General features: G+C 47.0%; 1 protein-coding gene across 1 annotated transcript in view; it reads right to left on the bottom strand.

The window, feature by feature from the left end:
* Positions 1-2173: 2173 nt before the first annotated feature.
* Positions 2174-17184, bottom strand: part of LOC127581514 (inactive C-alpha-formylglycine-generating enzyme 2-like) — an 83536-nt gene continuing 68525 nt past the window's right edge. The window contains exons 2-7 of the mRNA XM_052035973.1: positions 17169-17182; positions 13277-13427; positions 9621-9676; positions 4077-4161; positions 3578-3743; positions 2174-2504 (exon numbers count right to left, since the gene is read on the bottom strand). Coding sequence (XP_051891933.1) covers positions 2396-2504; positions 3578-3743; positions 4077-4161; positions 9621-9676; positions 13277-13427; positions 17169-17182 — 581 coding nt within the window. The 3' untranslated portion in view covers positions 2174-2395. The remainder of the gene's footprint in view (positions 2505-3577; positions 3744-4076; positions 4162-9620; positions 9677-13276; positions 13428-17168; positions 17183-17184) is intronic.

The raw sequence follows: 17184 nt of genomic DNA, 5'->3' as shown, positions 1-17184 counted from the left end.
AGCATCTGTCGAGACCCTTCATCGGGACAGGGTATAAGGGGAGATAGCCCATATAACGAGGCGAGGGGGAGGGGTGAGGCAGGAGCTGGCAGGTGATAGGTGGATCCAGCTGGGGTGGAGACAGTGACCCTCCTATCTCCACCCCTCCTGGGAGGAGGGCAGGTGAGAGGTGGAGGCAACAAAGGGCTGCAGATGGTGGGATCTGAAAGGAGGGGAAGGTGGTGAGTGGAACCAGATAAGGGAGGGACGGTGGGCAGCTGCAACGAGGTGGGTGATGGGAAAGAAATACGTAACGGGGCTGGTGGTTTGGAAAGGGTGTGTGAGTGTGTGTGTGTGAGTGTGTGTGTGTGTGTGTGAGAGTGTGTGTGTGTGTGTGTGTGTGAGTGGGTGTGAGAGTGTGTGAGTGTGTGTGTGTGTGTGAGTGTGTGTGTGTGTGTGAGTGTGTGTGTGTGTGAGAGAGAGAGTGTGTGTGTGTGTGTGTGAGAGAGTGAGCAGATCTGGGTGGGTCAGGAGAGGGAAAGGAACACAGGGTGTGGGTTACCTGAAATTGGAGAGTTCACCGTTCGTGCCGCCGGGTTGGAGATAACCCAGGCGGAACATGAGGTGCTGTTCCTCCTGTCTGCATTTGGCCTCACCCTGGCAATAGAGGAGCCGAGAACAGATAGGTCAGTGTGGGACTGGAGACGGGAGTTGAAATGGCTTGTAACTGTGAGCTCCAGACGGCCATTATGGACAGAGTGCAGGTGCTTGGCAAAGCATTCGCCTCGTCTGTGATTGGTCTTGCTGAGGGGCACCAGATGCAACGGACAGAAGTCGGAGGAGGTGTATGTGAACCTCTGCAGGTCCCTGGATGGTGGTGAGGGAGGAGGTGTTGCACCTCCTGCGGTTACAGGGTGAAGTACCTGAGGATGGGGAGGGATGGGTGGACCAGGGAGTCACGGAGAGAGTGGTCCCTGTGGAAAGCAGAAGGGGGGGGGGGCAGGGAAGATGTGGCTGGTGGTGGAAACATGTTGCAAAGATCTGAAAAACCTCATCTTGAGAACAGATATGGCAGAGACGGAGAAACTGGGAGAAAGGGATGGCGTCTATACCAGTGACCAAGGTGGGAGGAGGTGTAGTCCAGGTAGTGTGGGAGTCGATGGGTTGTAGTAAATAACAGTGGCTAGTTTGTCTCCTGATGTGGAGACAGAGCGATCCACAAAGGGAAGAGACATCAAGATAGAGCAGTGAAGTTGATAAAATTGACGAGTTCTGCAGGGGTGCTGGCAGCAGCACCAATGCAGTTATCGATGTAGCAGAGAGAGTTGGGGAGTGGTACCAGAGTGGGTTTGGAACCTGGACTGCTCTGGGAAGCCAGCGAAAAGGTGCCCGTGGCTGCGCTATTGATTTGTAGAAAGTGAGAGGAATCAGTTGTTCGGAGTAAGCTCAGGTTCTGCCAGACAGAGGGGAGTTAGCAGAGGGGAACTGTTTGGAGCCATGTTCTAAAAAGAAACAGGCCTTCTTAATGGGGTATGGAGGTGTACAGGTACTGAATGTCCATGGTGAAGATGAGGCGGTGGGGTCCGGGACTCGGTAGTTTTTAAAACGATGAAGGGCATGCTCCACCATTTGCCACGTTCTCCAGCCGAGATCCCAGAGGACTGGCGAGTATCTAATCCTTTGTTCAAGAAGGGAAATGGGGATAATTCTGGAAATCATAGACTGGTGAGTCTTATGTTGGTGGTAGGGAAGATACTGGAGAGGATTCTTCAGAATAGCATTTATGAGCATTTGGAAAACCATGGCCTAATTAGGGACAAGTCATGTCTTACTGACTTGTTTAATTTTTCAAGGAGGTGATGGAGTAGAGCTGTGGATGTTGTCTCCATGGACTTTAGTCAGGCATTCAACAAGGTCCCACATGGAAGGCTCATCCAGAAGGTTAAGATGCATGGGATCCATGGTGACTTGGAGCTAATGTGGGCAAATGGGACTAGTGTAGATGGACATCATGCTTGGTATAGACAAGGGGGCCAGAAGGGTCCATTTCTGTGCTTTAGAGCTCTATGATGCTATGTAATGTGAGCTGTTCACTGTATAGTTTGTATGTGTCCTCTCGAACAGGGGATTCAGTTTACAGCCAAGAATGCATACAAATTTGTTACAATAAACTTCTGAACTACAACAATTCTTCAGGTTATTGCAAGGTAAAATTTAATTTCTCCTTACCATTGTTTTCTTACAAATATCAAAATTTTTATCACTTACAAAAGAATCGCATTATCATTTAACAATTTCTCATCTTCAACGGTCACTTTCAGTCTCGGTAAGATTGTAGTAAACATACAAAGGCACATAGTTGGCCCTCTGACACTGCACCAGATTCTTCAATGTTACTTTTGCACTTTTCCCATTGTCAGAGTTCAGTTTTATTTTTTCCTTTTTGTTTGTGACGAGATGGAGCCAGGCTTTTAGCACATCGGAAGCCAAGGTTATCGGAAGCCGAGTCCCCAGTGTTTCCCATTCTAGAAACAAAACAAAGTTTGCTGCTATCAGCTTACTGTTTAACACAAGTCCACAGAATTGCAGAGTACAATCATCTGCTGAGCTGCCACTTCATAAAATGATTTGTGCAGACTGGTCACCCATCTCATGACGACCATGGTACTGAGGAGATGTGCCACTACTTAAAGGCGGACTGCTTTTAAGGCAGAAAGCCCTCCAGAGGCTATGCAGTGACCATCAGCCTCAGCTGGGACTGCACCTTGGCCTCTGTATCGGAGAGACTGCAGATCACACCCACACCAGAGATTCGATACCCAATGCCGGCTGACGCTCCCAGTGAATTACACTGCCCAAAATTCGACCTTCTGTACAAGATGAATTAAACCACAGCATCTGTCCTCTCCGAAAAGTATATTTCAAATAAGTGCAGAAGAATGCTACTTAAACATTCATCTGTTCATCACCAGCACAGTGTGGCTGCTTTATGCACCGAGACTTCCCTGACAACAGGGTTCAAACCCATGACTTCCGCAGCCTTTAAGAACAAAGGCACCCAGCACATGGGAATACCTCCCTTGTAAGTCCTGCCCGTATCCTAATCCCGCCCCCCGTCACCAGCAACGGTCAACGTGCTGGAACGGTCCTCCCAGCTCTGTTATAGGAACACCCTCATAAGATCCAAACGGCAGTCCACCACCTCCTCCTGAAGGGTAACAACCCCCACAAATGAATTAAACAAGGACAGGAATATGTAACACGTGCTGAGCCACTCACAAAAATCAGCCCTGCATTTCACCAAGGGTCAAAGTTTGGCCTCGTCAAAGTTGATTCACTTCACGTCAGCCAGAAGCACTTTTAAGGTTACGATTATTTCAAGAAATAAAAACAAGTGAACCTGGGAGTATCTGAGTACTGGAACAGCTCAAGAGACCATCAAAATCACCTGACGTTGATCACACAGTGAAACGATCAAGTTCCGGTGTTCATGGAATTCCACAGGTACTCAGCACCTTTGAGAAACTGGCAGGGCAGCGCAAGAGACCGAGAAAATAATCAACGTCAGAGCAGTATTTTTATGGCGGTCGAGTTTTACCTGCTGGTGACGCGTGCTTTATGATTAACTAGTCCATCTACACTGTCGATCCACGAGGACCCACGCAGAACGTACATCTTCTGAGATCCGACCTTTACCGGTTGGCCTGCTGGGAGGTATTCCGAGTCAGTCCATTCCCACACGTTCCCCACCAGGTCATAGAGGCCTGAGCACAGAGCACAAAGGTCCAAATTATGCATCACTTTCAAACTCAGTACACACCCAGGGACAGGTGAAGTTCATACAGGTAAAATAATGCTTCATTTCTACGAATATTTAAACTAAGAAATAAATGCATTTACCACAACATCAGCACAGTTAATTTAAAAAGAATTTACATTTGAGGAGTGATTGGGGTAGATCAGGGACAAGAAAATAGAGGAAGGGATAGGACAATGCAACGTTGATGAGTATAGATTCAGTGGAAACATCCATTTTGTGGAGGATTGTAAAGACATTGGAGAAGCACAACAGGCAGAGAGAGTGAGTAACACCTCACCATAGTGATTCTGTGGTGGAAATGCATTTACTGGAGATACACCATGATAACCATCCTCTGCTGTGTCCTGATCTGGAAATTTTCCCTGTAGTAAACATATCCAGAAAGAAGATTGGAAAACATAAATGTGCTACACAAAACTATAAAGTCATTTTTATACATATGAACATTCAAAGGTAGTAAAAGCAAAGACAGGTCTAGATAGGGAACAAAGGAAGAGGTTGCTGTGGCTCAGCGGCATACCAAGGATGCCCTGATGAGGACGGCAGCGAGCTGGCTGCCGTCAGGTTGGTAGCCGTGCAGAATTGGATGGCCCTGGACTACCTACTCGCTGTGGATGGTGGCACCTGTGCAATGATTGGTAAGGAGTGCTGTACCTTTATCCCTGATGAGTCCGGCAACATCACCAACCTGGCTGCTCACATTAGGGATTCGGTGGCCAAAATTCAAAAAGCGAGGGACCAGCTCCTCCAGCACGACAGCTCATGGGGAAGCTGGTGGCCGTCTGGGTCTCCGGGGGGATGGTGGGCGACTGTCGTACACTGGGCCACCACCCTCGTTCTAACTGTAATAGCTATCTGTATCTTGTGCTGTGCTTTGTCGATTATTAAAAGCACGTCTGTCCTTCACTAGTACTGTATATACTGACATATAATTGTAGATTTAGAAAGTTATCTCCACGTAACGTACTGCAACCTGCTGTAACTTCCGAGGGGTGGAATGTAGTGTGAAAGGGCATGTCTGTCATGTGACAGTGACAACACTGACCCCTCTGGTCGGATGACAGCATTGCTCATTGGGTTGGAAGTGACACTACTGTCAATTTATGTTTGGCTCCACCCCTGCCCCTCTGTGCACACCTGAACAACTGGCTCGTTTAAGCACCTTTGTCCTTGCTGGCACCGAGCCATTGGCCCTTTTAAATTACCTGGGCTGGACCACCCCCAGCTCTCCAGCACTATAAAGAGTGCCGCATGTGCCTGGTTCTCTCTTTGTTCGTCCCTGAGGGATGTGGAGGTAAACTGTGCACTACTTCAGGGTAATTAGTTAAGGATTCCTGGGACCAAAGAGCCAATGCTTGTCCAGAGTCAGGGGGTTCAGGCACCATATTGCATTTTCCCTGATCGTTTGTAACTAGTTCACTGTGTGTGTGTGTGTACTTCACCCCTGTTGCGACTACCCTCATGTTCCGCGATCCCCTGTGTGCGTGTGTGAGTGTGCATCCCTTCCCGTTCTTTCTGTTCCCGCATTTGTCTTTGTGGATAAATCCTTTTTCAAAATCCATAGACCGTGTCCGGAGTCCTCTGCCTTTGAGATCCGAAAGAACCTTTTCTCACAACACCATGTTAGATACCAGATGACTGGAGGAGGGCAGATGTGGTCTACCATTTCAGGAAGGGCAGCAGGGAAAAGCCTGTCAACTGCAGACCTGTGAGCTCAATATCAGTACTAGGGAAGTTGTTGGAACAATCTTTGAGGGGCAGGAGAAATGGTCACTTGGGAAGGCAGGGACTGATCAGAGACAGCCAGCATGTCTGACCAATCTGACTGAATTTTTTGAGCAAATACCAGTGTATTGAAGGCAGAGCAGTAAATGTGACTTACATGGACCTCAGTAAGGCCTCCTGCATTGCAGACCAGTTCAAAAGGTCAGGGCCCATGGGATCTACAGCTAATTGGCAAATTGGATCCAAAATGGGCTTGGCGATAGGAGACAGAGGGTGATGGTAGAGGGCTGTTTGTGTGACTGGATGCCTGTGACCAGTGGTGTTCCACAGGGATCGGTGCTGGGACCCTTGCTGTTTGTACTATACCCGAATGATTCGGATGCGGGTGTGGGACGCACGAGCAGTAAGTTCGCAGATGACACGAAGATCGGTGGAGTTGCTGACAGTGTGGAGGGTGGTCTTAGGCTGCAGGGTGACATTGATGTGTTGATGAAATGTGACGGCTGTGGCCAGGCCTGGTTTCGACTAGAGCCTTCCAGCTCTTCTGCAGGAAGTCAGAACCAGGTGGCTTTATATTTGGGTCAGAAATGCTTATGTTATATTATCCTTCACTTTCTTCCAGGCTGCTGCCCACAAAGGACGCAGGGAGATCAGGTGATGAACTGAAAGGTTCTTTAAACTGCTGTAAGGAGATCTGAGCTGTTGTTCATGTAAACAATCTCTCTGTACAGAGCTTCATCACAGCGAGCGTGGGAAGGGCAGTAATGGCCAGCGGTGGGAGCTGACGGGTTGGTGGCATTTCCTGATCCAGTGGGAGCACATGTTGTGGAACTTAATTGGACACCCACATATTTGATGAGTGCCAGCCAGCCAGACAGGAAGACCATGTCATAGCAGAATTCACCCACGTTAGCACCCAGCCCAACTCTTGATCTTCACAGCAAGTTTTCTTTGAAGATGATGGGAAAATGATAAGAAATGTAAAAAATAGGAACAGGAATAGGCCACTTGGCATTTAGAGACTGCTCTGCCACTCAATACAATGACGGCTGATCACCTGTATCAATCAGAAGCTAAAATTAAAGAGACTTTGCCCATTCATAGTCTGAATGGGACATTTTCCTGGAATAAAACCTTGGCACCAACCAGGATATTGTCTCGTGCTAAGTTAGAACCTGATGTGTGCAATGATTAATCAGCAACCTCATAGTAAGAGATTGCTAGGCTAACTCATATAATAAGATTTTACATTGAGTTCACGTATGATATTATTAAATCCAAAACTAGAGATAAAAACAATCGTTATGAGGGGAGAGCTGGCTAAGATAAATTGGAAAGTCAGATTAAGAGACAGCGATAAATAGATTTTTCTGCAGAGAAATAAAAAGTCCACAGCTAACTAAAGACACGTTAAATTTAAACAAGAATCTTATAATGTTGCCATGAATAGTTAAGCTTGCAATCTTGGAAAGTTTTCAAAATCAGCAAAGTTCAGCAAAAGATGACCAAAATTTGACAGAAAGGAAAAGAATAAAGAAAATATTTATAGATTGTAAGACCTTTGACAGTTATTAAAGGGAAAAGGAGCAGAAAAAAAAAGCACTGGACCTTTAAAGGCTGAGAGTGGAGGAAGGAAACGGCAAAGATGCAACTCAAATACTTAGTGACTGGTTTCACAACTGAAGATGGAAAAACCAAAAGCAAAGGGACTATCAGAGATCTAACAGGAGTAAGGAAGTATGGGTCCTGCCCAACACAAACACCTGACTTATGTACAGCCCGTACATACAAACGAGCGTTTGGGAGACCGGTGGGATGGATTTGCTAGCTGTAGGCATCTTCTGCCGCGTGGGAACTCCTTCATAGTCGCATTTCCAACTTGTGAACTGTCCGGGTTATGAAATGTTCACAGGAATGGAAGCCTGCCATAACCTGGGAGGAACCTGTGCTGGAGAACTTAATGGGATTTGGAGTCAAAAAATTTGCTACAAACCGATGAACAATCTATTAGTGTTCTACAATAGATTTCCACAGAGAAAGTGCATCCATTACTAGTAATCTTCCTAGATTCCGTAAGGGTCTATATAGGCTAAAAGGTGGTAAATGTAATCCGATCAAGGTAGGACAGAGAGGTAGGGAACAGCATGGATAGAAACAGTAATCAGGACAGGAGTGGGCCATTTGGCCCTTTGAGCCTGCTCTGCCATTTAATGTGGTAATGTCTGATCATCCAAATTCAGTCTCCTGTTCCTGCTTTCTCTGCATATCCCTCGATCCCACACCCTAACACCAATAACTAATCCCTCGATCCCACACCCTAACACCAATAACTAATCCCTCGATCCCACACCCTAACACCAATAACTAATCCCTCGATCCCACACCCTAACACCAATAACTAATCCCTCGATCCCTCACCCTAACACCCATAACTAATCCCTCGATCCCACACCCTAACACCAATAACTAATCCCTCGATCCCACACCCTAACACCAATAACTAATCCCTCGATCCCACACCCTAACACCAATAACTAATCCCTCGATCCCACACCCTAACACCAATAACTAATCCCTCGATCCCACACCCTAACACCAATAACTAATCCCTCGATCCCACACCCTAACACCAATAACTAATCCCTCGATCCCACACCCTAACACCAATAACTAATCCCTCGATCCCACACCCTAACACCAATAACTAATCCCTCGATCCCACACCCTAACACCAATAACTAACTCCTTTATTTATTAGTTTGGCTTCAACTGCCCTCTGAGGTGGAGAATTTCGCAGGTTCCCATCTCTCCAGAAGATGAAATTTCTTATCTCAGTCTTTATCCTGACCGTGACCCCAGGTCGTGGACTCCCCAGCCATTAGAAGCATTCTTTCTGCCAGTCCCATTGGAAATGTTGCACGTTTCTATGAGATGCCCTCTTGTGAATATTGCCCCAATCTCTCTTCATACATCAGTCCTGCCATCCCAGGAATGACGTCTGGTGAACCTGAGCTGGACTCGCTCCCCAGCGAGAGAACATCCTTCCTCAGGTAAGGAAACCAAAAATGCATATTACACTCACCAGGGCCCTGTACAACTGCAGCAAGACATTCAGGCTCCTATATTTAAATCCTCTTGCTATGAAGACCAACATCCCATTTGCCCTCTCAACTGCGTGCTGCACCTGCAAGCTAAGTTTACTTTCAGTGGGTGGTGCCGAAGGACACCCAAGTCTTGCTGCACCTCTGCCTTTCTCAGTTACCACCATTCAGATTATCTGCCTGCTGCTTTTGCCATGAACACACACCAGTTAGCCTGGAAAGTTAGTCAGGAAACTGTTGGAATCAGTTATTAAGGAAGCAGTAACAGATTACTTAGAAAATTACGACATAACTACATAGTTTTATGAAAATTGTTTTTGAGGATGGAACTTGCAGGGTAGATAAAGGCATTCAATAAGGTGCTGCACAAAAGCCTGACACACAAGGTCTTTGGGTGGGGATAACTCACCAGCACTGAGAGCAGACTGGTTAAAGGTGGAGAACTGGGAAAAAGTGGGTCATTTTCAGATGGGAAAGCTGTTCTAGGTGAGGTGCTACAAGACTCGTGTTTACAGCTTAAATCAGCTGCAGGGACCATGGATATTACATTCAAGTTTGCTGATGATACAAAGCTGGGTGATAAAGTGAGCTATGGGAAAGATGCAAAAGGTTACAAATAGAGATAAAGAGGGCAAAAAGTTGGAATGTCAGGGAATTAGAGAAATTTCCAGAACACCACTCGGTGCATCATTTCCCAAGGCCAGAAATAGACGATCTTGGTTAATCCCATTTACCAGTTCTTGTTCCAGAGCCCTGCAGGTTTAGGTTGTTCAAGTACTCACCCAGGGATCTAATAAACATGGTCAGAGTTTACACCTCAACAACCCCTAACGACGTTGAAGTCCAGAACCTCATCTACTCCTTGAGTGGAAATAAAAGATTCCTCAACATCCCTCTAATGCTTCTACCAAGTCAGGAATCTATGCTCAATACTCTGGGTAACACAGACTTTCGATATGTTTTGACTACAGTTGAAATCACTCAGAATACATTACCTGCCAAAGGTTTGTGCGATTAGGCTGAAACTTGTTTCCCCACGGATATACTCTACCTGAAAGCAGAGATGGAAGAGATATAGTTTTTTAAATTATCGAGCAAGGTGCATGGCATAGAAATTCACACATTCCTATCAGTGTTAAACAGTACTACAGGCTTCAAACGCTGGAGGATCACAATCTATCAGTGTGATTAACCTGCAACAATGCAAGTACGTTACTGAAGAAATCCAAAGCTGCAACTGCCAACCTCAAGCTCCAGCCCCTAAAGGGACCCAAGCAACAAACACCACAGATTCAATTTGTAATATGGGTTCCTGCTGGTTAAATGGAGGGGGGAAAAGGGGAAGATCGTGGGAGGGATAGAGAGAGGGAGGGGGGGAAATGGAGGAGAGGGCTCTATCAACCACTGTGAGGGGGGGTGGGGAGCCATATTTCCAGAAAAGAAGGACACTTCAGATGTCCTGGAGCAGAAAGCCTCATGTTGAGAGCAGATGGGGCAAAGGTGGAGAAACTGCGAGAAAGGGATGGTGTCCTGACGAGAGATTGGGTAGGAGGCAGTGTAGTTGAGGAAAGGTTTCCCTCTACTGTGGTTGATGGAACACTTGCTCACACTTCCTGCACTTCTGCTCTTACCCCCCACCTCTCCCCAGCCGGCAGAACCGAGATAAGAGTTCCCCGGTCCTCACCTGTCACTCTACTGGCCTCCGCATCCAGCACATCATCCTTCGCCATTTCCACCAGCTGTAGCGTGATCCCACCACCAGTCACACCTTCCCCTGTTCCCATTTCTGCTCTCCACAGGGACTGCCTTCTTCAGGACTTTCTGGATCACTCATCCTTCCCCACGCAGCCCTCAGTATCCCCGACACTTTCCCCAGCAACTGCAGGAGGCGTGACACCTCTCCCTTCACCTCCTCCCTCACCATCATTCAGGGCCCTAAACAGCCCTTCTGCATCAGGCAAAGATTCACATTCTCCTCCTCCAACCTCGTCCACTGCATTGAGTTCTCCCGATACAGCCTCCTCCACATCGGTGAAACCAAGCCCAGACTAGGCGACTGATTTGCTGACCACCCGTGCTCCGTCCGCCGTGGCCTTCTGGAGATCCTGGTTGCCTGCCATTTTAATTCTCCTCCGCATTCCCTCGCGTACCTGTCCGTCCTCGGCCTCCTCCACCGCCAGGGCAAGGCCAAACACAAACTACAGGAGCAACACCTCATCTTCCACCTGGGTCGTCTACAACCCAACGGTACGAACATTGAATTTTCCAATTCCAATTCTCTCTCTCTCTCTGACCTACCCAGGTTCTCTCACTCCCACTGTTTCCAAAGCCCTCCAGCCCGTTAGCCAGTTTCATTCCCTCCCCCACCTGGTTCCATCCTGCCACTCATCCATCCTTTATCTGGTTCCACTTCACCTTCCTTACTTATTAGATGCCAACATCTGCACCCTCGTGTGTCTCCACTTACCATCCTGCAGCCTCTGTCCCCACCTCCACCCTCCCCTCTCCCCACCTGGCTTCATCTGCCCCCTTTTTACTCTCGTTTCTACCTATCACCCATCAGCCGCCATCTCCCAACTCCAGACCCACCCACCCCAACCAGCTGCATCTGTCCGTCATCCCCCTCCTCTCCAAGTTCCACCTATCACCCTCCAGCCCCTGCCTCAGCCCTCCCTCTCACTGTTTCTACTGGCGGTCTCCCCTCTCCGCCCTGATGCACGACCTGAACTGAAACATCAGCCATCCCTCTGCCTCCAAAGATGATGCCTGACCCAGTAGCTTGTTTTTTGCTCCAGACTCCAGCAGCTGCAGTTCCTTGTGTTGACAGCAAGGAAATAATGCTGAGCCTTATTCAGTCTCAGGGATAGACCCAACTCGAGTACCATGTCTCGTTCTTGCCAGTGATTTAGGACAGACATTTAGACTTAAAGGGAAGAAATTTCCTGGGTCGGTACCACAAGTGAGGGGCTTTAGGTTTGTGGAAAGACTGGGGAAGCTGGGATTGTTCTTCCTATAAGAGAGAGGGCAAGAGGCAATCTAAACAGAGGTGACAAACTACAAATGCATTCGACTGCACAGGTGAGGAGAAACAGATGGAAACCGGCACAGGTCAGCAACCAGAGACACAGATCTAAGCTAATGGGTAGTGACCGCGGGCTGGGTCGGGCATCACGACAGGCATGTTGTGCAGCAGAACGTCATGCCCCGGTTGGGACTGCCTGAAGGGCAGTGGAAGCAGAGTCAATAGTAATTTCCAAAAGGAAGCTTTATAGAGGTTTGGAAAAGGAGGGGAGTGGGTCAAACAGGCAGCAGCACGATGCAGCAGATGCTGCTACTGCCACACAGTTCCAACAACCTGCATTCCATCCTGATCCCCAGTGCTGTCCACTTACACATTCTCCCTACGACCACTTGGCTTTTCTCCGGTGCTCTGGTTTCTTCCCACAACCCAAGAGCTGGTAGTTAACTGGTTGCTTTAGATTGCCCCTTAATGTGGCTAAATGGTAAAGGCATCAAAGGGGAGTTGATGGCAACATGAGGGAGAACTGCGGGGAGATGAGGAAGAGGAATGGGACTGATGGCAGCTGGCATTGACTTGATGGGCCAAACGGCCTCTTTCTGTATTGTAATAAGAAAATGCTTTCAAAGGGCCAGCTCAGGGACAAGTAGATCTTTCGATGCTGTACAATTCTATGATTCTCAGATCTGAAATATTAATACCATTATATGTATTCCCAATTGAAAAGAAACAATGCAACATTAGTAAACACCATCTGGTGCACACAGTGCAGCCTCTCCTGCATCGGGAAAGCCGACATCAGACTGTGTAACCACTTTGCAGAACATCTCTGTTCAGGCCACAAGCATGACCCGAGTTTCAGCTTTAGTTCTCTGCTCCACTGACCTCTCGACCTTTGTTGGAAGAGTGTAAGAGGACAAAGGTCAATGCAAGCTCGGGATCAACAGCTCATCTTCTGACCCGGCATATCACAGTCTCCTCATCTCAACAAGTTCGGCAGTTTCTGATAATCAGCGTTCAAGCTTTGGTGCCTCACCCTTCCAACGTTTACACTTTATTTTAAAGTTTCTTTCCTACTGGCAATTTGACACATTTACTTAAAGCAAAATCCTGCCATTGGTGGTAACATATCCATTCATCGTTCTGAAAATTTTTCATCAGCCTGAAACGTTAGTTCGGTTTCTCTCTCCACAGATACTGCCCGACCTGCTGAGTCCTTCAGCATTTTCTGTTTTTATTTCACATATTTATGTCTTCTTTTCACACCTCCTCCAGGTCCATCTTCTTGTATTCTATAATCTATTCGGCATCCTCTTTCACCAGGCCCCATCATAGTTTCATTTCTGCATTCCTCCACCCCATCATAAAGCTTCGTTCTTGTTCTCCGCCCCACCCCCCATGTCAGCACCTTACAACCCAGTTCCAATGGAAGGTCTTTGATTTGAAACCTTAGCTCTTCTTTCCTCCCCAAAGATGCTGCTGGAACTGCTGAGTACGTCCAGCAGTCTCTGTTTATTTCAGATTCCTTTTTGATTACATCATCATCAACTACTTAAAGTTTCTGATCAAATGAACATTCAGTTGAAAACTAAAACCCCAAAAGACACCAGTGTCAGCACTGTGTGATCATACCTTCCAGGCCTCCCCGAGCAGCGAATTCCCACTCTTCCTCAGTGGGTAATCGCATCCCCTTCCACTGGCAATACACTGTGGCGTCAGTCCAGCTCACCTGCACCACGGGGTACTCTAGCTTATCTTTAATTCCAGAGCCAGGGCCTGATGGCTAAAAATGATTGTAACACAGCCTGATTATTCACAAGGATCATTAGTAGCGTACATAAGTTATTAACTTTACAGTTAAATCACAAAATATATCATTAATGTAAAATTTTAATTGTGCTTTCCCAAAACCAGCATTGGACCCCATTCCCTTCCTGTGCACCCCTGCAGCATCTTAGCTGGGATAGCCCCCTGGTGTACATACATCCCAGTGGTTACTTCATCCTCCCTACAGCAAGTGCCCAGCTTGTGTGTTAGGATTACAGCTGTGAGTATTTGCTCCAGGTTGGCAGAGTTAACACTTACAATCACAAGCTACCTAATTCCTTATGGCTGCTGTCAACCCGAAAATTCATTGTTATTGATTTATTCACAGGCAGGGCAGCATTTATTGCTTTTTCTAACTGTCCTTGACATAAAGATTTGCCTCTGTTGTTGGAGGTGATTATTGCCTGGCACTTCTGAGATGCACAACTCATCTGCCACCATTAAGTCCATGCAAGAACATTGACTGGGTCTCACTGCATAAAGGAATGGACGGCTTCATCTTCTGTGGCTGGCAATGGAAATGAACAGTGGGTCATTAATGAACATCCCACTTCTAACCATGCAGTGACAGGAAGATCATTAAATCAGGGAACAAAAGATAGTCATAGTGCTCTTTTTACCCCCAAGTTACCCCCAAACAACCCTGATTTACTGGCCATCCGTTTGAGGTGGTGATGACGCACCTTATTGAACCACTGCAGTCCTTCAGGTAAAGGTACTCCAACAGCGTTGTTGGGGAAGGAGTTCCAGGATTTTGACTTATTGACAATAAGAGACTGGGAATACATTTCCAAGTCAGGAGGGTGTGTGTTGGAGGGGAACCTGTAGGTGGCGGCGCTCCCATGAGCCTGCTGCCCTTCTGCTTCCTGGCGGTGAAGATCATGGTTTGGGAGCTGCTGTCAGAGAAGCCTGGGCATGTAACTGCAGTGCGTTTTGCGCAAGGTACACTCTGCAGCCAATGTGCCCCTGGGCTGGAGGGAACTAGTGTTTACAGTGACGGGTGGAGACTCAGTCAAGCAGGGTGCTACGTCCTGGATGGTGTCAAGTTTCTAGAGCATTGTTGGAACTGACCTCATCAAGGCAGGTGGGGAGTATTCTGTCATGCTTTTGACTTGTGCCTTGTGCATGGCAGAAAGACTTTGAGCAGTCAAAATTTGCAGCTTCTGTAGCCCTGATATTGATGTAATTAGTCTAATTGAGGTAATAAATGTAGTCTTTTTCCCAGGGTAGGGGAGTCTGAAACTAGAGGGCATAGGTTTAAGATGAGAGGGACAACTTTTTCCACACAGAGGGTGGTGGGTACGTGGAACGGGCTGCCAGAGGAAGGGTAGAAGCAGGAACAATCACAACATTTAAAAAGGCAGTTAGACAGGAACGTGGATAGAAAACGTTCAGAGGGATATGGAGCAAACGCAGGCAAATGGGACTGACTCAGGTGGGCATCGTGGTCGGAATGGACGAGTTGGGCCAAAGGTGCTGTATAACTGTACGACCCTATTGTCAATGGGTCAAAATCCTGGAACTCCCTCCACAACAACACTGTGGGAGCACTTTCACTAGAAGGACTGCAGCACAGTCTCCAATTAGACATACAGTGACCTGCCACCCCTTCCTTTTTCCACCACAATGCCAACTCCCAATCCCGGCCTCAGTCCTGACCCCTGGAGAGCAGCTCCTCAGATAATGAAGCAGTCTACATCCAAATGCAGCAAGACCTGACAATATCCAGGCTTGGGCTGATAGATGGCAAGTAACATTCATACCACACAAGTGCCGGGCAATGATGATATCCAACAAGTGAAAATCCAGCTATCACCCACCGACATTCGATGGCGTTACCATCACAGAATCCCTTGCTATCCATATCCTGGGAGTTACCACTGACCAGAAACTGAACTAGCATAGCAATACACATAATGTGGCTACAAGAACAGGTCAGAGGCTAGTAATCCTAACTCCCCAAAGCCTGTCCACCATCTACAAGGCTCAAGTCAGGAGTGTGATGGTACACTCCCTACTCACAGCTTCAACAACACTCAAGAAGCTCGACACTACACAGGACATAGCAGCCTGCATGATCCATAACCATTCACTTGCTCCATCACCAATACACAGCAGCAGTGTGTACCATCTACAGGATGCACTTCAGCAACTCACCAAGACTCCTTAAAAGGCACCTTCCAAACCCATAATCTCTACCAACTAGAAGGACAAGGGCAGCAAATGCACAGGAACACCACACTTGGAAGTTGTCCTCCAAGCCACACCCATCCTGACTTGGAAATATATCACCGTTCCTTCACTGTGACTGGATCAAAATCCTGGAACTCCCTTCCCAACAGCATTGTGGGCACACCCACACCTCAAAGACTTCAGCGGTTCAAGAAGGCAGCTCACTACCACTTTCTCAAGGGAAATTAGAGATGGGCAACTAGATGCTGGTTCCACCCGTGAAGCCCACATCCCTTGAATGAATAAAACAAAATCTGTAGACGTTTGGGCATTTGATGGGAAGTGCACAACAATTTGGGTGCACGAGAGCCTCAAGGCTACTGCATGGACTTTCAATGTGTCTCTGCAGTTCAGGTTAGAAAATACTCCTATTATCCATCAACAAATTGTACTTTTCTCTCGCATTTCCTGATGCCACAGGAAGCCATTCAGCCCAGTGAGTTAATACCAGCTCACAGAGCATTCCCATCAATCTCATTCACCCACTTATTTTCCTGTCACCTATTCTCCCTCATGTTCCCATCTACTCCTACACACTAGGGTCAATTAACCTACCAATCCACACATCTTTGGGAGGTGGGAGGAAACTGGAGCACCCAGGGGAAACCCACCAGAAGAAGAATTCACACAGACAGCACTGGAGGTCAGGACTGAAGTCAGGTCTCTGGAGCTGTGAGGCAGCAGTACTAATACTGATCCATTGCATGCTGACCAAACAAAAACATTCTATTTTCTTCCAAATGGATTGTAAAAAAAAGTTATTGATATGAATTTGATTTGAAGATGGCTCTCCTATAATGCAGATTGGTAGATGGCTGAAAAAGCAATAGAGGAACAGCAACATCTGACATGTACGGACATTATTCCTTCTGAAGTAACAGATATCAGAGTACAGGAAGGAGATGGTCTAGTGGCATGGTGTTACGACAACAACGTCTCCCTCAGTGTCAGCAAAAAGGAGCTGCCAACATAATTAAAGACCCCTCCCACCTTGGTCACTCTCTCTTCTCCCCTCTCCCATTGGGTAGATCTAAAAGTTTGGAAGCATATACCACCACCAGCCTCAAGGACACCTTCTATCCCATGTTATCAGACCGTTGAACAGACCTCTCATATGCTAAACGTGAACTCTTGATCTCCCAATCAACCTTGTCGTGGCCCTTGCACTTTATTTGTTTACCTACACTGCACTTTCTCTGTGGTTGCTACACTATCTTCTGTATTCTACATTCTGCTTTCTTTTGACTACGTCGATGCACTTATGTAAGAAATGACCCGTCTGAATGACAGGCAATCAAGAATTTTTTCTACTGTATCTCAGTATACGTGACTACAATAAACCAATGTGATCAACATTCATTAGCTCTGTTATTTTGTTTCAAAGAAATATGTAGCTCTGAAACAAAATGCAGATTTAAAAAAAGGAAGAATCTAGTCTTTCACTGTAGAAGCTTTCAAAACTCACCTGTCGCCAAAACGCT

This window comes from Pristis pectinata, chromosome 21, assembly GCF_009764475.1.
Source record: "Pristis pectinata isolate sPriPec2 chromosome 21, sPriPec2.1.pri, whole genome shotgun sequence".
Taxonomy (NCBI): domain Eukaryota; kingdom Metazoa; phylum Chordata; class Chondrichthyes; order Rhinopristiformes; family Pristidae; genus Pristis; species Pristis pectinata.
Note: the sequence above shows the minus strand (reverse complement) of the source record. Positions and strands in the feature narration are given on the sequence as shown.